At 41.9% G+C, this 21725-nt stretch overlaps 1 protein-coding gene across 1 annotated transcript in view; it reads right to left on the reverse strand.

Annotated features, from left to right (window-relative positions):
• Nucleotides 1–21725, reverse strand: part of cdk14 (cyclin dependent kinase 14) — a 129876-nt gene that overhangs the window by 19187 nt on the left and 88964 nt on the right. The window contains exons 12-14 of the mRNA XM_076148578.1: nucleotides 20930–20978; nucleotides 16563–16702; nucleotides 11806–11949 (exon numbers count right to left, since the gene is read on the reverse strand). Coding sequence (XP_076004693.1) covers nucleotides 11834–11949; nucleotides 16563–16702; nucleotides 20930–20978 — 305 coding nt within the window. The 3' untranslated portion in view covers nucleotides 11806–11833. The remainder of the gene's footprint in view (nucleotides 1–11805; nucleotides 11950–16562; nucleotides 16703–20929; nucleotides 20979–21725) is intronic.

The following is a 21725-nucleotide window of genomic DNA, read 5'->3' on the forward strand; positions in this document are numbered from 1 at the left end:
CTTCAGTGCACTCTGTTATACATCTCAAAACATAAAATTCAGAATATTCCTTACGACTTGTCAAACTTCTTTAAATAATGATCTGAAAGGTTCATCTATTTGCCAGTAAGTCACCATAAGCAGGGATATAAATGCATGTATGAAAGACGAGATTACAGGCAAATACATTTTATTCTCTGTCCCATAACCTCAGACCAGTTAAACAAAAAGAATAGTAAATGGCCCTCATTAGAGTCCATACCTCTACCAAGGCTGAACAAACCTAGTTAATGGGGTTCAGTCATATTATTCCACCTCATGTTCTTGCCTATGGTCTTGATTTGGGTTCGCCAAAGGAGGAAGAAAATGCAATATGAACTAATTTAATATCTTTACTTAAAAGAAGCCAAACTGCTTGGCTTAATGGGCAAATGCTAACTATTCTCTTTCGGAGCAGGAAGTCAACTGAGCCAAACAGTAATAACATAACAACATAATCAGATCAGTCCAGATACTTAAACACGTGGCTTTGTGTGGATAATCAGATGCTGGATTTTTCCTGAACAGATGAGAGATGTGATGTCCTGTTGAGAACAGACGTATAGCTGTGGCCTGGCCGCAAATGGACAAATACCACGAAGGGTTAATAAGCTGTACCTCAATGTTGGGCTTGGCTTCACCGCGTCCCGCCCATTGGGACAAACTAGGCTCAGCCCCACCCTCCCCCCCTTATTTCCACTCCTCTCCCCACCAGTACTGGGGATTTAAATCCGTCTCCCAGGTAACACACACAAGTGTTGACACACGCGCACACACACACACACACACACACACACACACACACACACACACACACACACACACACACACACACACACACACACACACACACACTCTCTCTCTCTCTCTCTCTTAATAACAGGCCCTGCAGTGCAGAAAGCATAGCGCCTTGTTAGCCAACAACCAGCCGTGAAATCACTCCACAGCACTCCCAGCACGATGAGTCAATCTATACCTCCTGTTTCTCTTTGTTGGTGTGTGTGTGTGTGTGTGTGTGTGTGTGTGTGTGTGTGTGTGTGTGTGTGTGTGTGTGTGTGTTTACTGGTTTCCCCTGGCCATGCACAGCTCAATCTTTGACTGGGTTTCTGTCTTTTGTTCAGACTTCCTCTAGCTCTGTAGCTCAGCGCCAACACACACCTCAAGCTGTGCATCCAAACACAATATTAAAAAATTAAATTAACGTTCCTTTCTTTAAATAAGACGATCCATCCACCTCTTCTCATCCATTCTGGTTCTATTTCTGTTTTAATTTTGTGTCTTTCACGCTGACGAAACCTTTTCAGGAAGTCAGGAATTACTGTAATTTTGCACCAACGATCCAGGACCTTAAACCCCTGAACCACGTTAGTTCTTACAGAGTGGAGTTTAGCAGACTGATTTGTCAGACACAAGCTTTCCGACCCCATCAAAAAACATTTTTGTACAAAAATTTGAAAAGGTGTTTCTTCAGGGAGGCAGTGTAAACAAAGCACCCGCATGTTGCTCCATCTTTCTTTCCTCTATTATTTTGCATGACTCCTGTGGTTTCAGGTACCTCACTCACTTCCTGCCCTTGTGTGTGTCCCGCCTAGATTGTCTGATTAGTTTCGCCTGTCCTGATTAATCTCACCTGTTCCTAATTATCACTCCCTCTATAGTGCAGTTAGTCTGTGAGTCTGCTCTCTCTCTCAGTTCATCTTTGTTCTTTGAATCAAATGTTCCAGCATTATTTCCTGGTGTATTCCATTAAAAAACAACAACCAAACACAGACTGCATTTGAAGTGTTGCTCTGTACTCTGGATTTCCTGTGTACTGAACCCCTGCAAGACTTTGATTCTTCCTGCTCGAGTACTGAGTCATGCGTTTGAGTTCACAATCTTACTATCAACAGAGCAGGCAAATTACCTTGAAAAAATAAAATTCCGTTTCACAGTATGACAGAATTACAGGCACTCCTGTTTACATTTGTTTCAATTATTTGCATCATTTGGATGGTAAAATGCAGCAGGTGTTATCCAGATGCAAACTTAGTCATTTCCAGCCCGACAGTGAGGCAGAAAACAGCAGCAGCTGCTCTGTAAACACATCAACACTACCTGGTAGTTCTGCGGTTTGAGCCACTGGATTCTTTAGGTGCAGTGAGCTGCCAGCAGTTTAAGCTGTGTGTGTGTGCAGCTCTCTCCCAGTAATCACACGTTTCTCAGCTGCAGCATTATGCTAACTTCCACTGGCAAAGGGGAGGGGCCAGGGGGCTGCTTTGATAAGTCAAGCATGGCAAACGTGAATGAGGCAGAGACAGGCGAGGCAAAACACACATTCATTCCTCACACAATGCTTAGCAGCACTTTTAATTAAACCTTATCCAACATGATGAATAATGCAACAGCCTCCTCGCAATCCACCATCTCCTTTCTGCTGCTTACCAGGCTGCATTCAACCATCTCACCCAGTCACATGCATACATTAGGCAGAGGAATGGTGAGGCAGAGAAGAAAGGATGTGCTATCTTCTGTTAAACAGAAAAAAAAAATACTCTGAGGTTTTTGAGTTTTACCAACCGGGGAGAAACTGGCAGTGTATAAAGGAGGACATGAGAAAGGGATTTTCTGCTGTTTTGATGCTTTTGTCTGTCATGGTAGTACATATGTTCACAGTTTAAATATATCAGTAATAAGTGCAGGGGGGCAGTTTGTGTACAGGGCAAAGGGCTCAGTGTGTAGCTGCCAGAGACAAACTACAACATGTAACATCCCCCATGGGAAAGACGGTTTCCACTGCATCAGACAAGACCAGGCACTGCGAAACACATTAGTCACCCCCCCACCCCCCTAAAAAAAAAAGAAAAACTTTTTGAAATACTCCTACAGGGAGGGTGAGAGGGGCTGGGAGGGGGTGGTTGTCTGTGAGAAAGAGAGAAAAAGGGATATTCAGAACATTGAAAAGTGAAAGGATTGTATGGAAGAGTGAACCCATTACAGGGCAGCCGTGCTGGGGCATGGGAAGACACAGAGAGGCTACAGGGACGCCATGAGAAGATCAGCAGGAAAACTCTGACCACACAGATTGAGTCAAGGACGGCACACGGGGCTGCAAACATTTGTTTTCACACAATCATGACAAACATAAGAATCATTTTCGATTTATAAAACAATAATGCACAAATATGGCTAGAAATGAGATTCTAGAAAAACTGCTAACTATTTGTGGCTTGGTGTGGAGGTTGAACTTTACTGTTTACTGTCATTGTTTCATACTGCTTTCAGTCAATCATGGCCAGTAGTTGGCAAAGATTGATTTATGTAAAAAGTCATGATGGTTACTAAGAATAGCTGAGGTCATTAAACTAAGCACAGGGTATTAATAAAATACAATACAATGTTAAAGAATTACTAGCATGAGTGCCAGTAGAAGCTCATTTTCCCCACTACAGGTGTAGTTCAACTCAAGGAGTGAACCATAATTTGTCCTTGCAGTCTCTCAGAATAGCAGAGAAGTCGTCCCCCTGCCTCTCCTGTAACACTCGACCCTTTCATGTACTAATATTAATTTCTTGCCAGTCTTCTTGCCCATGCAGTATGGGCTGATATACTGGGCCCAGTGTGTTCAGGACCACTCACACACAGGGCTTCAGTGTGCCATCAACACAGACACTCCCCCAGCGAATGTATAATTTGTGAGTCATGTCCAATTAAGGTTGAGTCCATCTCCTGCTGGCTTCCTGTCTCGAGAACACCGGCAACGCAGCAGCCACAAGACCCTCAAGCTGGAGCTGCTGAGGTGATGGACTTTGAAGAATACCTTCACGATTTTGGATTAAAATTCAAACATTATTTGAAGAACTCATTTGCAAAACTGACTAACCTTACTATTCCTAATCTAACGCCGCCAATATTGTACAAGTGACAAAAATGTCACTTGTACAATATTATGAAAAGGTGAGTAGTAGCTTCTCATCTAATTTATTCTCATTCATACCATAAACCTTCAGCCAACATACTGTATGTTACTATACAGTGTGAGAGAGCCAAGCATTCATGTTCCCATATGGATAAATCCATGTCAACTTAAAGACACACATTGTTTTTCCATCAGACAAACTCCTGAAGACTTGCATGGCTGATATATTATTGTGTTGTTTATTCTGTTTAACACTTTAAGTTGGCTAGGAACTGATCCTCACGTGTAAACACACAGATGCACACAGTCATACCCGCACACACTTCCCTCCTCACACAGGACTTCCTCAGTTCCTAAAATCCACCTAAACGCTCACCAAACAAAACCTGCGCTGTCCTCACACTGCGTCTTTCAGACAGGCTCCTCAGGCAGGCTGAACCAAAAGTCCTAGAAAAATTGTGGCAATAAGAAATTGGAAGGCCAACCTATGCATACTTCAATAGAAGAATGAGTGTATGTGTGCGTGTCTATTTGATTTGCATGTGTGTGCGCGCCAGATTATGTAACCTGTATTTGCCTTTTGCGACGTGTGTGTCTGGATTGCATAGTGGAGACCGCAGTTTGGAATATTGGAAAAAGTTCAAGGTATTTCCTATGATCAGAATCAGCTGTGAGAGCTTTTGTATGTTGGACAGCAGCTACCCATGTTTGAAAAAGAATAGTACATATATTATGATAAAAACATCAAAAATAAACATGAACATTAATTGGAATATGACAGCAATATTACTAACAAGTGATGGAGGGTTTCAGGAAAGGCAGGTGCGGAAGAACTCACTCAATCGTGGCTATTTCTCACTGGAATAAATATCAATCAAAGCTCAACTCATTTCCCCAAATGGTTGACGCCAAAGATGACGTCAACCAGTTCCCTCAGCAAAGGGGGAGAATCTCCAGATGAACTGCTCTGCTGCTGGTACAGAGGACATAAAGCGCTCATTAGTGGGAGCCATATGTTAGAGGAAAGTGCAGGAGAAGATGAGAGATGCAGCATTTCACACATCTCCAGAAAACATCCTCCGTTAGATTTGTTTACAGCAATTACTTCCACCACTTACACCACACTGCTGTCATATCCTTTTCCCCAACTCTACTTCTTCCAACGCCTGTGTGTGTGGAAATGACACACGTTGCTGTAAACACCACAATGAGACAGCGTGAAACCCTGGTGCCTGGTTGGTTACGTGACCGGAAGTCTCATTTTAAGTGACCTGCCCCTGGTCCACTGAGATTGGTTCATGTTTTGCACGTTGCATTGTGAAAGCGCTGCTGCTGAGCTTTCAATGACACTGTGATTTTGCTGTCAATTCGCTCACTCACAGCCTGTTAAGAACCGGTGTCATCTGAGCACAGACAGCAAGTGATGAAGTAAGTGATGAAGAGAGTGACAGAGGGAGAGAGAGAGTAAAATTGGGACTGGAGGGGATCTTATGCTAATAGGAGGAGCTTGATCTCCTCCTCCATGTCATGATAAACAAATTACACTGTAATAAATTCCGCTCCACCTTTTTCTATCCTCACTCTGTGCTCTTCCTTTGCCACCTTCACCTCCTCCTTTTGCTCTGCCTACCTTCTCATTTTCATGCTCCAGCATCTTCGCCCCTACTTCTGCATTCCCTTCCTCTACCGACTCTCCCTCTCCCTCTCTCTTCTCACCATTCTTTCATTCCCCTTCCCCCCTCATTTCTCTCCCTCCCTACACCACATCCTTCCTCTTTCCTCATGCTGAGACTGATAACAACGTGTTATGTGCGTGCATGCATGTCAATGTCTGTAAAAGTGGAGTCATGAGCCGACCACAACCCTCCTCCACCCCCTCTCTTTTTGTATTCTTTTTACTACTTCTTTCTCTCCAACTCCAGTGATCAAATCCAATCCTCTGGCCTGACAGTCAACTTGGCTCAGAAAGATTGGTGGATATTACTTTGCAACCAGTTGGACCAAGTAATTATTTTTCAAGTTCTACATTTTGGGCCTGATTCATAGTGAGTTAAAGTTGTGTTACACAAACAGGGCTGTTTCTTCTAAAACTGCAGCTATCAACGATTCAGACTAAAGTTGTTTTTCATTGGGCCCGATCCTCTCCACTCCAGACAGCAGCTGTATTAACTCCTGCGATACTGTTTAATATGCATCTGGAAAGATTCTTTATTGCATGAAATCCACGTCCACAGGACACCTCATGCACGAAAACAACAGGGAGACAGTATCCGTCTCAAGTAGATCCACAACACTAGCCCATGCTGCAGGTTCAAGCTTAAGAGTTCCTGATATAGGTGGTAAACAAGTTCGGTACACAGTTTATAGCCTGTAAAGAGTCTGCTGCCCACTGCTCCATGCGCAAAGTTTGCACGAACCATCCCAAGGGACAGCCTCTCCAAAAGGCTGTCTGTGGCTTTGAACACATGAATGGCTTGTACACACATTTTTGGAAATGTTTCACACAGTAAAGTTGATAATACAATCTTGTTTGCGCATTGCCAATTCTTGTTGTCGTCGTTAGTTCTTCTATACATACAGTAGCTTTAAGCCTTTTGATTTTGTGTTGGCATGGTAGCCACATATGGCTCTACTCACAATTCACCCACACTGAGCCATAAGAATTCCCCCTCTGTATAATTTAACAAACACATATGTGCTCGGAGCTTTGGTTGGAGGTGGCAAATGTCACAGCTACTGCACGACAATTTAGAAAAGGAGGAGATTGAATACATTTTTAAAAGGAATGCAGCCTACATGAAATTAATTTTCAATGCAGCAGAATCCACATAGAACACACATCTTTATGCACCAGACCTATTCACTGCAGCTCTTGCTCTACTGGCTCGGTGGTGCAAACACCATATCCACGGTGCTCTCACATATAAAGGGAACATTAAAGTGATGATTGATTTTTGTAAATGTAGAATTCTGATGATTTTTGGCATTTACTTCCCAGTTCTGTAGGCCTTTGAATAGAGCTACTTATTATGGAGCTAGTAACAAGTTTAGCTTACGTACAGTATATTCAGTATGTTCACTGTTGCCTCCTAAAGTGTTTCCGACGACAATTTTGATCTTAAGTAGTTGAGAGAATGTCTAGGAGCTATACATACATGTTTGAAGTGAAAACAGCTCCCAAAGAAAATCGATTTTACAAGGCATTACTGTCCTGCTAGCATAACCTAGTCCTGACTGGGTATCCAGGAGCTATATTTAGCTTTTATCACGGTGTACATAGCTTCTATCTTTGTGCCACTGAAGTAAAAGCATAGAGTTCCATTCAAAGGTACATGTTCCTGGCAAGGGAATGTCAAACACCTCCAGAATGCAGTAACTTACGAAAAACAAACAACGTCAGTGACCTAGTTGAGACATATGTGGCCTGAGATGTATTAAAATGTGTAAGATCACGACAATATAACTAGCAAATGAATAAACCAGATGCAGGAAGTGAGGCTCTATATAAATTGTTTACATTATTTCAAGTTAGTGCAGTTCACAGTGCTTTTCTATAAGGATAAGATGAAATGAAAGCCGAGATTACTAGCAGACACTAAAGCTGCACTGTTATAACAGGCAGTGAGAGAGTAAAACCAGCTGATTTTACTGAAGCTCCCCATTTCTCAAGGCTATGCCTCTGGTTATCCTTCCTTCCCCCACTCCCACTTCCCCCTCAGGCTCACAGCAGGGATATACTTTAAATCACTTTGTCCTCTACCTAGAAAAACTTTCTGACAGGTCATTTTGTGGGCCGCACATCTCTTTCTTCCTGCTACAGAGCCAAAAATTGGATTTCTTTGTCCTCTTGACTTTGTAAATGTTGGAGACTGGTGGTTCTGGTAGAAAGGCAGGGAGGGACTACATAGTCTCACTTTCATGCATATTCTGGAAGATTTCCGACATTTTTTTTTTGTTGAAAGCATGGCCACTAGAGTGACACCTTAGGCAAAGTGTGTGAATGACCGTATGAATGTGAGTGCATGTGTGTAACTGTGGATGTTTGTGATAAATACCTGGCACCGGTATATTCCGTACACTTGCTAGCTTTGCCTATAGCTGTTATCTTCAAAGTGACACAGGGATGCTTCAGGGCCAGATGTGCTGTTGTCAGCCTGTGATGGCCGTCTGCACAGACAGACAGTAGAAAGGCTCCAGCTTTGTGTGAAGCTGGGCCAGGTGACCAGCACAGGCACAGGGGACATCAAAGTGCCGAACCGCACTGCTGGTAGACAAATAATGTTCAGTCTAATTTGTCTCAGGCATCACATATTGGAGTTTAGTTTAGTTCTTGACTGTAACCAGTCAAAATACCACCTGGCTGGTTCATTCCCGACTTCTAAAACATGAACACTTTTGAGGGTAGAGTTGCTGAGATTGTCCGTGGATATACAGTGACCATTCTGTTGTTTTAAGAATAGCGCCCCGCCCCAACAACAGTTTTGTGTTCAATCGCAGCGCTAATTTCGTAGCGCACTAAGTAGAAGTAATTCAATATGGCCCCTGAGGTCTGATGGCAAACTCCAACTGGCCCATGATAGGAAAAAGGTTCCCCACCCCTGTTTCAAAGAGTGTAACAAAGAGAATCTGCATTTTCAAGAGCTGTTATAAGACACATGAATTATAACACATTCTCTTGTGTATAAATTAGTGTGATGTATTGACAAACTAAACTTAAATTCTCTCCTACTTTAACTTAATTCTGAGTGAGTTAGCCTTTGTGTCTCCGTAGTGACTGTGTTCATGCCACAAGCATACAGAGATGGGGTGATGTGTGTGTGAGAGAGGGAGACGCAGAGCATTGACGCTTGAGGAAGAAGTTTGGTGTTAAAACACTGCGTGAAATGTGAAATCTAAAGTTTTCATCATAATTAAATTGATAAATCAACTGAATGGCTTAGATACAGAGTACAGATCATCCACTTGCTCTTTGTGTTTTATGAAATCCACCCAGATTTGTTTTGGTCAGTGAGTTTGTGTTTTCACCTCTATGATGTTGCTTTGTGTTCCCTGATTGAATCAATCTTTTAGGCGTTGTTGTGTATTCTGACAGCAAGCACGCTATGGCCATGTTTTAATATGCTTTAGCCTGCAGTCTCTGTATTGACGCTCTGAGAAAGGAAGCTGTCTCCCACTTGTTGTTGGCACTTGGTGTTGAACTGTGTGGTCACTGAGTCGATTAAAGCGGAGAGCCATTGCTTACACCAGGCACCTAGTTGCATCAGCTAATCCTGTGAATAATGCAGAATCATGAATAAACATACAGCACTTTAAAGGAGCCCAGTCTCTTTTTCTATTTCCCCCTTTTTTTGTCTTCTCTACCCCTTCTCTATCTCCATCATTTCATTTCACTCACTCTGTCTTTCTGGCTTTTACTTTTTTTCATCACAAAACAAACCCACTAATTCCCCACCCTGCCCACCATCCATCCCAGCCAAAATCAAACACTATTTCCCCTTCCTCCATCACTCTCTCTCCTTCCTTTTATTCTTCTCTCAGGCCAAAGCAGTGACAGACAGTGGCAGTGCTGTAATGTCTGTGTGTCTCGGTGAGGGCGAGTCAGACTCGGCCTTCACTCTCAGCTCAATAGCTACCCGGGCTTCCTCAAAGGCAGCGATGCAGCCAGCACAAAGCCTGCCCACTGGGAATAGACCCACAAAAGAGAAAGGGCTGCTTGCCTCCTTTGCTCTGCTCTGTCTGAAGCTGCCTGCCTCCACCACCTCCTATAAATAATACAATGTTGCCTCAACAAAAAGAAATCCTGCCCTGCTCCTCTGAGTTCCCTTTCTATATCCCCCATCTCCTCTTCCCTGTTTCCTTTCTCCTCCCTCTTTCAGTTCTGATTCTACTAGCAGAAAATCTGAATCAGAAAAGTATTAGGAACTGGCTTAGACGCATTCAACTTAATATTCCATATACTGTATGATTTCTATGTCTGATGGATATTGTCTTTATCTAATAAACCACACTCTAGTCACAGTAAACTTGAATTCTACTCTGGTTAAGCCATTTAGGCGAGTTTTAAATGTAAGGTAAACATCCTGATCAGATTGAAGTTGTAATAAATCAACATTTGTGAGTAACAAAACTAGATTATGTGATGATAAATGAAAAATTGGTTTACTCATCAAGTAAAAATTAAAAATAATTACAGTAGGTATAAGCACTCTGGGCATCTAATTCTTCACCTGCTAGCTAAGTGAAGAATTAGATCTCTTAGTCATCAATTGAAACACTCTTCGAACAGAATCCCATTTACTGCACATTTGTGCCATAAACTGCAATACGGCTATCTCAAAGTTCATTTATTTCAGAAATTCAATAAAAAAAAAGTGAAACTGTCATATTTATAGATTCATTCAGTATCTCAGAAAATTAGTAAGTAAAAGTTCAATATTGTAAACTCACGGTGTCACTTCTTGCCTTTAAATTGTCTCTCAGTCTGGTTCAGTCGACTACACACAATCATGGGGAAGACTACCATATTCTAATTCATTGAGATGCACCTGTATAGTATACTTTTAATGTGCACCTAAACCTACAACAAATGTGCATTTGGTTAGTTTACTAGTTTACTTAGAAATGCCCTGCTAGTTTGTATCGGTGGTATCTAGCTGTGGATGCTGGTGACTCTTAGCCATAGTGATAGAAAGTAGCCAGGCTATGTGGAACACTAACGGGTCACCTGGATAAGTGCTACATTCAGAGGGGATTATTGAGAAAAGATTGAAGGTAGAATTCCACGATTGACCAATCATAATTGAGCATCACGTCTCAGCATTGTCACAAGTGAGTTCAAGACCTGTTTATCCAGACTACAGTAACAACAGTTCACAGACTCTGTAACCCCAGTATGATGACAGGACATTTGAGATGCTGTAATCACTGACCATATTATCTGCTAAGTGGTGCAAAAACAACACAACAATGACTGCTGAGGAAATGGAGACATTAACAAACTGAGAAAACATACAGTAATTATGTGGACTACCAGCTGACGGGTTCATGTGTCTTGGTGTCCCCTTGCACCTGTCAGTAATTATAGATGTAATCTGGAGCTCGGTGCAGCGCTGTGTTGGTCCCCACACTGCCGAGCCCATCATTAGACCAACCATTATCCCTGTAGCTGGCCTCTGCACCTCTTATTACATGCAAATACTGCAGCTTTATCCCTGTGTTAAATAAGACGCCCGTCTCTAAAGAATAGGACACCCGCTTCGCCCACTCAAAGCCATTCCACCATCTATTAGTGGATTCTCTGCTTCAGTGCAGACGGGGCAGATCTGACGGTGCTTAGTGGGGGCAGAAAGACTACTGGTCCCATGTAGATAAGTGCTGGGCAGAGAATTGTATCCTATAAATGTATGTATATTGTATATATGTTTGTATATAACCAAATACAGGTATCTTTTTAACACTTGAGGGAATGATTTCTGTGAGTTTTTCAATACAGCCAAAGCTAGTGGGAAAGAGAATCCTACAGGGCGCAACTGTTATTATACTATATTGTATGGGGAAGGGGTTTTTAGTATGTTTGCATGTGTCTTTGTGTGTGTTTTTGTCTTTGTAATTTGTTATTACACGTAAATAATAACATATAAATAGTACTATAAATAAAATAAATGGGGATAACAGCACACACTTTCATTTTCCCACTTACAGGAATTCACAGAGAGTTTAAGAGAAACATCAAAACTGTGTTGGACTGGCAGATTTGGAAGGAGATGTGATTGTTGATAGTAGATGTCAGAGGCAGCAAATCACAATTTGACCATTGGAAACTTGGTTTCCAAACGTATCTGTCTGTCTGACGAAGCATACTGAGGTCTTGTATCTTAGTGAGTACGTACCTGGCGAGCAGTTGTGCACAGCCTCACATCAGTGTTTGCTGCCGGAAGACGCTTTTCCATGACTGTTCCTTCGTGAACACACCTGTATGCTGTCCCCACATTCTGTCTGCAGTTTGACATTTGGTACCGTGAAGATAGAAGACACTGCAGAGAAAGGAGACAGACAGACAACAACCATGTAAAACTGACAGAAAGTGTCATTACTGGCTACATTTAAGAACATTTTACATTTGAGGTGACACTGCATAATATGACACAAACCCTTCTATTTGACCCAACACCTGCTGTCCCCATGGGAATGTGAATGTATTACATTTGGTCTCTAAAGTACACTGGTTGGATTTATGATGTTATATGTGTATATGAGGTATGATATGATGTGATAGAATCATAGCAGTTGAGCAGCTGAGACAATTTGAGCCCTGAGTGAAAACAACCATTAAAGATAAAGTTTGCAGAGTCAATACTTTTAACCAACATGCTTCACTTAGTTTTCAGTGTGAAGCCATGAGAAAACTAAGTCTAGGTCTACTAAAAACTCTTATAGAGGCAGGTGAACAGGTGTTAGAGCGTGTGGCTGAGGGACCGTCCTCTAAGCCCTCAGTTTACGTCATGTGAAGAGGAAGTTTCAGGGATCGACATACAAGGATTCAGGGTCTTTCCATGTTCTTTGTTCAGGGCCCCCAAGGCAAACCTACGTCTTTTCAACTTCTGATACATCCCCCTGGCAGTGATTTGTTCAAATCTCACAGTGCTGGTTGTGTCACTGGGTACAGGCCAGCAGGTAAATTCTCTATCTCCCTTCCTGCTCTGATTTAGAGGATGAAACTAACTGTAGCCACTGCAAACTACCCTCTCTATAGATTTCACTGCTGCCTGGACTTGTGCCCCCTACCAGCATTGTGTGGCATAAAAGACCTCCAGTTCTTAATGGCTATGTAAGATGTTCTAAGAGGACGTATCGAAAGGGCTGTTCGGTCGTAATGTACTGGGGGAGAGATGTTGAAGATGGTAAAGAGATTCTACATTTCCTCTGAATCAGAGTAGAACTGCTCCAAATGCAAAAATGCTGCGTTGGGATGCTGTTTGGAATGTGGTATATACTATATGATCAATACGAGCATGGAGATAGTATTGATGTAAACCTCGAGGTGCAGAATATCACAATACTGTTTTTTTTCTTTGATGTAAAGAAACATTTTTGGGCATTTTTTTTCTGGAAAAACAAGAACAGAACCATTAGGTCATTAATTGGAAGCGTTCAAGGTTGTGAATAGATAAGGATTTTCTCCAAAGAGACTTAAGCTAGAAATCTGACCCCTACGTTTGCAAGAATACACAGTCTTCTTACTGGAGACTGGGTCTCTGCTCTGCTGAACCATGCATGGTGCAGAATATCTATGAGACTCTCTTCTGCACTAGTAACCAGAAAGCAACCCTGACAATCTGGTTCCTACTGTTCCTACTGTAAAGTGGCTGTAAATGTAACCGATCGGGAGAGAATTTCATCCATTATGTCAGAGAGAGGACATCTTCAGGAAAACTGAGCAGCCTTTGATCAACCTTTTGACTCAATGCTACTAGACATTGAGAACTTGTCACCAACTCCTTATATATTTAAATAGATGGCACTGTTGCTAGTGTAGAACTTTGGCCTCCATATAAATCCAGCAGGGTCTACAGAGACAGGAGGGTTTTCTCAAAGCTCTCATTGCTGTCAACATTCAGTGCAGACACCCACATACTTCTACTGAAACCAAATTAAAATGTCACAATCCAATCCACACACCTCGAGAGCTCCATTGTCTGTGTAATTCTGTCTTTGTTCCCACTAATCTGTCTTGGTATTGTCTGCATAAATCTGTAATACACATGACAATAGACTGCGTGATCGGCTATACAGAACAAACCACTTATCCCTACACGGATAACACGGGACATTTTCTTGAAAAGTTGAACACATTTGCTGCAGTCTAGTGGATGCTTTCTTTGTTTTGTCTCATTTAATTTACAATGCAGCGGTGCAGAGAAATATGTTTCTGCTGAGCTCTGCACTGATAAAGGAACAAGATCACTGAGCTGGTTTGTAACCAAAAACAAATGTAGTGATCAATTCTTCTATCTTTTCTTGGCTACATCATTTCAACACCTCCTCCCTCACAACACACACACACACACACACACACACGCACGCATGCACGCACGCACGCACGCACGCACACACACACACACACACACACACACACACACAAACACGTACGCACACACACATGCAACAACAAGAGATGAGATTGCAGACGCTCATCCCTGTTGATCAGTTCTTCGTTTTGTCAAATCTATAGTAACAAACAAATAATTATATCGGACTTACATATGAATTTTTGGCTATTATCCACTACAGTGTCAATTCATGCTGAGCCGACCACCTGTATCCTGCTCCATTACACTTGCAACCGTCCCAAGAAAAGCTAAACTGAGCTGAGCTATCAAACTGCTTACAAGTGGTGCTGTTACCCAAACTCAGCTGAGCGATGCTGAAGTGGCATTGCTGACAACACATTGCATTGTTATTGACACGTAGCCCGCACTGAGGTTTAGACTTTACAGGAAGAAGGGTGAGAGTCACAGAGAGGCAATTATTTAACTTTTATTCCCACAAATTTGGAGACCCTCAACATTTCTGCACCAGTTCTTTTAGCTGCTCTGTAATTCACACCATGACTGAGAGATATTGGTGCAGCTCACCAGAGACTTGGACTTGAGTCAGACTCTTAAAAGTCATTGTTTGTGTCAATTTGCTGTAACTCTAGGATTAACAATTGTCATTTAATTCAGTGGAAGGTGCATAAGGACTTGTTTAGGACTTCAAACTCAAATTTAATGACTTGGACTTGAGACTCAATTGTTACTTGTAGATCAATGACTTGGTCCCACCTCTGCAACTCACCACAAATCTTCCAAGCTCTGTCATGAAACAGTTAACAAATGTCTGCCATGTTATGGCTCAGTACACTCTGGTTCCATAAATAGAGCTGTAAAAAGACTCAGCTACAGTAGGCGCTGATCGACTCCTGTCCTCATTTAACAAAACTACTTCAATTAATTCCCATTCATCCTTCAGTGGTTCAGCTGCTTTGAATTTGTCACATGTGCATGCCAGAGAGAATCAGAGGAAGAGAGATAAAGAGACAATAAAACAGAGAAAGAGAGAGAGCATCATCTTAGTGACTGCCCCCTTCTGATTCTCTTCATTCATAACAACCTGCTGGTTGCTGATAACAGGATTAATAATGCAAAAAAATCCTAATCTGGGGGCTTTTCTAATGGAATTCTCATATTAAAATTACCACCATGTCATGTTGCGTGTGATGGCAGCATGCTCAGGCCTGCTGAACAGCTTTACACACAACTAATGAAACCAGCTTAAGGGATTGTGATGGTACCTGTCAAGTAATATGGATATACAGTTATCTGAAACACATTTTCAGAGAATAACCCCATTCTGTAGGATTAATTGATATGTAACCTGAAATCCATACGGGAGCATGGATAAAGCCTCTGACACGTGCAACTAACAGTTCTACCATCATGTAACATGAACCACTGCATGTGTGAGGTTACTGTGAGTTTGGAGCGGAGGCTGCAGTGTGCTTTTGCTTTGGGCAAATACAAATCAGAGTGATAGAAAATCAAACTGAGCGTCTTGCAGCAGCCAGCAGAGGTCCAGCTGGGTTTACAGTCCCAGCGGCATCCACATAATCAGACAGGCTTTCTCTACATGAACAAAAACAACCCTAGGTCGCTGCTCGCCTTCTTCTTTACACAGACAAAGACGGAGAGAGACTGAAAGGGGGAGAAGGAGGAGAAGGAGGAGGATACTGTATGATACAGTCCAACTGAGGGAGCTCAAGAGGAAGAAATAAAAAAAACAAAACACAAAGGAGAAAGAGTGAGACAGAGCCTGAGATACAAAGAAAGAAACAGAGAGAAAAGATGTTTTGAAGTGCCGTATTTTGTTTAAGCAAAATGAACTTCTCTTCACAAAAACTAACAAAAAACACCCTTACCGGATTTAATGTCAGTTATTCTATAATAGTATTTTTCCGATTTCAGTAAACAAAGCAAAATAAAGAAATCCTGAGACCAAAACAAATTATGAATAAAATAATAAATTCTTCAATTGTGGACAGTATTTACTTATAATGACAATATAAATGAGCACAGCCCCATTTCAGTGATTAAAGGAAGTGTTGCTAGTAGGGATTAGCTGCCTAATTGGAAGGCAGCGCAGTGCACCAGTGTCTCTGAACAATACTCAGGAAATAGTTACATTTTGCTCTGAACAGATCAGGAAAAAGTCTGTAACTTCAAACTTTAAACACAATATATTTATTTATTTTATATTTATTTGGTTCGCGGTTGAGTTTGCAGTGAAATGCGAATAACATGGCGTCACTTGTATTGTGTGTTTAGAGAACTGTTGATTCCCTCTGCCCAGATTGTTCTGGTCAATAACACTTACTACATAATCATGTATTGAGCTGCTTTTCCTTTATTTTCCAGGTACAAAATTTCAGTAACCTCAGTGGTGTACTGTATGACACGGTGCCCCAAGGAAAAGCAAACAAACAAGATACAATACAATGTGATATTCAGATCATCTAACTTCATAAATTGTTATTCAGATTCAATGCTTAGAGTCAGTCAGCAGTACACTGTGTTGTTGGCACAGTAAGCAGCTTGTGGGGGATACGTACTGTCTTGCAGCTCCCAGAGCCGTGGAGGAAGGTGGCTGAAATATTCATGGTTCAGTGCTGCCTGGGCTGAGAGACGGTTCTTTGGGAAGCATTGGAGGAACCTGGAGGCCAACTCCTCAGCATGGTCCACATAGCCCAACCTGAAGCACAAAAGGACACAGGGTCAGAGGCTATGGAAAAAAAAGAGACAGACTTATCACCATACAGGCCATTTATTTGGTATAACATGGGTTAACTTTAACACCCTTGGCTCCACATCTTCCCATGCATTCCCTCCCAGAGATCAATTTACTTTTTCTCCAAGTTATAGAGTTGCTGACAACAAAAAAACAAGCCTTACTGAGCCTAATTATGCTGAAGCTTTGCTGCTCTGTGAAGGAAAAACTGCAGAGACACTCACTCACACACACACACACACACACACACACACACACACACACACACACACACACACACACACACACACACACACACACACACACACACACACACACACACACACACTAACGCAAAAGCAAAGTGTTGATCAAAAGAATAGTGAATGTATGTGCCTGTATACTAGATTTTTGTGATTGTATTGGAAGCTGAAGTCCTAATGCGGCCGTACCTAACAGCAAAGGAGGAGAAACGATCTAAAGTAAATGAACAGCTAAAACTTCAGTCAGTAATTAGGCATCCACTCCATGAAATAAACATGATGTTATTTAGCAAAGCTCACAGGCCCTGCACTCACAGTACTTTAAGAGCTTCTAATGTTCTTTGGGCTTCTCATGGTTGGCTCCCTAGTCTAGCACTTTGACAGACACTCCCATGGCTCTCAATGGGGATCTCAACTATACTTATCAGCACAGAGACAGAGGGAGAATAAATCTCTGCACAGCTCAACACCATTCAGCAAAGAAGCAAAGAAAGAGGCAGAGATAAAGTTAATGAAGTCCATCAGGGCCTTTTCTCGCCTCTCACATGGAGCTTGAATATTCTGTATAACTCGGCTGTGAAGTTAAAGAGAAACCCACTCAAAGTGTGAAGATGCACTGATGAGAAGGGCCCCAGAAATATGTTTCTAAGCCAAAAACATACATAATTAAATTGATTGACCAGTATGTTCATGCCTAGGTGATGTCTGCCAAATAGTGCCCACAACTGCAGTCATCAAGCCATCTGTTCTTGCATGGTCAAGGGGGGCATGGTCAGTCTGGATGACCCTGGATAGGTCGCCAAGTCTAAAGGCCCCAATATACTTAACTCAGAAGACTTTTTTAGGGAAACATGACACAGTGAAAGAATCAAGTCAAGGCAACGTTTTTGTGTTCTTTGGTCAGGGCCACTGAAATTGAAACTGAGCTTTCAACTTTCTTCTATTTAAGCTGCCCGACTCATATTTGGACCAAATATCACATGGCACGCCAGGGGGACATTGTAGTTGTTAAGGCAAAATAAAGTCTTGATTTCCTCCTGTATTCTTGCGAGACTGCATGAAACAACAACTTTCAGTCACACGGGACAGTCACCTTTTACAAAAATAGAAATTAGAAGTTGTCGTTACACAAATAATTAATTAGTTATTAGTTATTGTTCTTTATATTTAATTGCAGATGTTGAAGATCAGTGCTTTCTAACAGGTCTTCACAGATAGACACAACTACTCCACCTTTACACAAGTAATACTGAGATCCCTTCACAACAACAACAACCTGGACATCTGAGATGAATGGGCAGTGGTGACTGCGAAAGCATCTTACTGCCTAAAAGCACACAAGTCCTGAAGAATCAAGGTTTTCAATTTAGGTACAAGTGAAAACATAAGGGATTTATTGAATATGGGAGCAATCGTCATAATTACACATGAATTCTGCATTTATGCAAATTTGTACTGAAATGCACATTACCCTTTCCTGCTCATCAACAGGAATCTTTATAATCCATATCATATCCATACTGGAGATAATGACAATAACTGTTGAAATAGTGAACTGCACTTGACCAAAGTGTTGGATCAAACCAAAAATCCAGATATTACTGTTTCTGATCAAATTGTCTCATTAATATCAAGTGAAATTACAAGCTTCCCATCATCAATTGTAGTGCAAAGATATACGTGATCAAACTCCAGCACCGCCATCATCAGCATGGTATAATGTGGGACACAGTGGCAGATTTCCTAGGACAGAACATACAACACAGGCACCGACTACCAAGCAAACATGTCATGAGATGCCCGGAATCCATATTTTCTGTCTAACAGCGGATGTGCCTGACTTGTTTTGTTATGCGGGTGCAGGAACAAACAGGCAGAGCTCACCTGGATGTGAACATGCTGGCCTTTGAAGCTGTTGATGGAGGGGTACATTCCTCCCTGCTAATGTGACAGCTTAGCCAAACAAATGAGAAGGTATCTACCGTATGACAGATGATATCACCTCAAACTATCAGGCGGCTCAGCCCGATGACCCGTTCACAGCCGAGGGACACGTGTCTTTTCAAGTTCGTCCAGGAGGAAACCACAACAAGAAGCTCCCCAACACAATAGAAAGTGATGCTATTGGCTGCTTTTTCGCCAAATTGACAAAAGCAACCAGGATTCCTCTACACACACATCACACTTTCACATGAAGAGAAGTGTGAGGGCAGCCTGGACACATTCCCTGGCAAACAGGCCTTAGCATGTAAATATAAGGAATATCAAGTTCAAGATAATGCACTAGTTGTTTGAGGAAGGAGATCACTGAAGAAATTTTGCTCTGTAGCTGCAAAAACCAATATTTCATATGCTCCAATTTAAACATAGAAATCTATAGGTAATTGAGCACAATTACACCGTACTGGGAATGTCTTGGGATCCCCAGGAAGATCTGGAGAACAACAATCTGTCCATGCACATGTGAACACTGTTAAGTTAGAAAGGGGTTGATCGTTACGTGATCAATTATAAATAATAAAATCTATCAAACTCTGAGCTGAATGACACAGACTCTATTCTGATTTTTAATAAATTAAAAACAAAAGTCTGTACAGTGGCTTGGTCTAATCATGTATGTTTTGACGTGCACCAAAAAATAAAAAACTCCTCAGCCCTCAGGGATTCACAGCATATTGTAGACATTTTTACAGCTGGGAGGGGATACAGCTTTACAGATGAGGAAGGGCTGATAACAGAAACAGCAGAGTGAAGAGGGAGAGCAGCTCTGGAGCCACAGAGAAAGTGACTGAATATGTTTATGTCAACTGCATTGCTGGCTGGCACATGATAAGAGGAGCTGGAGGGGAAGTGGCCATCCCTAACATTCCTCCTCACTTGCTTTCTTCGCATTCTCATTTCATCCTGGACTGGAGCAGGACCAGGAGGTTGAGAGGAGACAGACTGGGGTGACTGGGGAGTAAATACATCTCAACCTGTTCTCAGTTTGGATTTGCAGTTTACATTTGTTTTAATTAGAGCTTTTTTCACAAGACAGCAATGATGATAAGCAGTAGAAGAGGCCAGATTGTTCTTTTTGTTACTGTGGTTATTTACACATTTTTAGTGAAGCCATTTGCAATCCCACTCCCTTAGCCACCACCACACGACAGTCAACTCTCATTAATTATTTATCCTGATCTTCCATCATTCCAACACAAATGCAACAAATTCCTGGGAGGCAGCATCCCGCAGCATGGTAGAATCATATGATGACCTCTGCATTTGGTGAGATGTGAGTGATATGATGTAACCCTGGATTGGGAGTACAGACAAGTTCTCAGGCAGTTCTGATAAATCACATGAGGACCACAAACTATGCTGGTGCTATATGAATGGGTCCCTTGTGTCGTTGGTGGCGTTAAGACAGCTATAGCTGCACATAAAATGTTTATCTGGAGCATCTAAAGGTCCCAGTGGAAAGGTTCCACCATTTAAACAAACTCCACTTTGCCCTCTGTGGCTGCCCCTGCAGATGCCTGCCTGGGGCTAAACAGTGGCACACATCTGGAAGCCCCCCGACGACGCCACCATGCCCATTTCCTGCCATATGCGCCTGGTTTACCAATGCAGAATCACACAGCAGATGATGATGATAAGATAAGTGTGTACACTGCATGAAGGCAGTGAACTAGAGGATGAGTATGTGAGTAGCAGAAAGTGTGTGAAGAGTATTAAAAGGCAGGAGGAGTGTGTTGAGATGCCTGGGGAGAATTCCCCCTGGGAACCCGCCTTTAAAGTCAGGAAAGAGAATGAAAACATGTCCATCAGCCACAACACCCCATGCGTGCTCACACACACACACACACACACACACACACACACACACACACACACACACACACACACACACACACACACACACACAGACGTACAAAAATTAGTCTGATTAGATAAACAATCCACTCACTTATTCCAGGCTTGTCTGAGCTTCTTTGCGCTGTACACTGTGAAGCGGTCTGTGATGAGGAGAGAGAAAACATTTAACACCCAAATATAACATCTGATACCAATGGATCTACCATCACTATGTGCTGTACATTCATGTCTGTGCTATCATCATGATAACCACCAAAATATGCAGACACAAAGTAAATTGAAGAAAACAATTAATAAATACATTGTTAGGATGGAAAACAAATCATCATTTGAAAGCATCAAATGTGTTGCAGTGACGAAGGTCCACTGGAAACATGAACATCCTTCCATCATCATGTCAAATATCGGGATAAAATGCTGTTACACTTAAGAAAGAAATCCATTGTACTGCTCGGGCGCAGTGCCACAACATTTGAGCTCATTTCCTAAGATGAATAAATGAGGAAAAAAAACACATTTGTGCTTTTTCATAATGAAAAAAGTGTTTTTCCTAAGCTGAGGGGAAATGCAAATGAAACAAAAAAACATCAAGTGCAGTGACAAATACTATACTATACGGTCCGTCACACGATGGGCTTTGGGTCCAATGGGACGATTGTGGTTTAAGACGTGAGAAGGGTCATCTAACATGCATGATTTAAAAAAACAATTAAGAATGTTTTTTCTTTGGTTTTAATGATGTGAATTGTTTAATGCAGTGGTTTCCAAAGTGGGGATATTGCACGGAAGAGAAAATTTGTTGAAAGCAGAAATGCTGTTACGCAAAAGGGGGGGCCCTGCAGAAAAAGTTTGGGAACCACTGGATTAATGTATAGAACAAAAACCTC

The sequence above is a fragment of the Genypterus blacodes genome, unplaced genomic scaffold (assembly GCF_046128005.1).
Source record: "Genypterus blacodes isolate CSIRO-AG114 ecotype Tasmania unplaced genomic scaffold, CSIRO-AGI_Gbla_v1 ptg000040l_1, whole genome shotgun sequence".
Classification (NCBI taxonomy): Eukaryota; Metazoa; Chordata; class Actinopteri; order Ophidiiformes; family Ophidiidae; genus Genypterus; species Genypterus blacodes.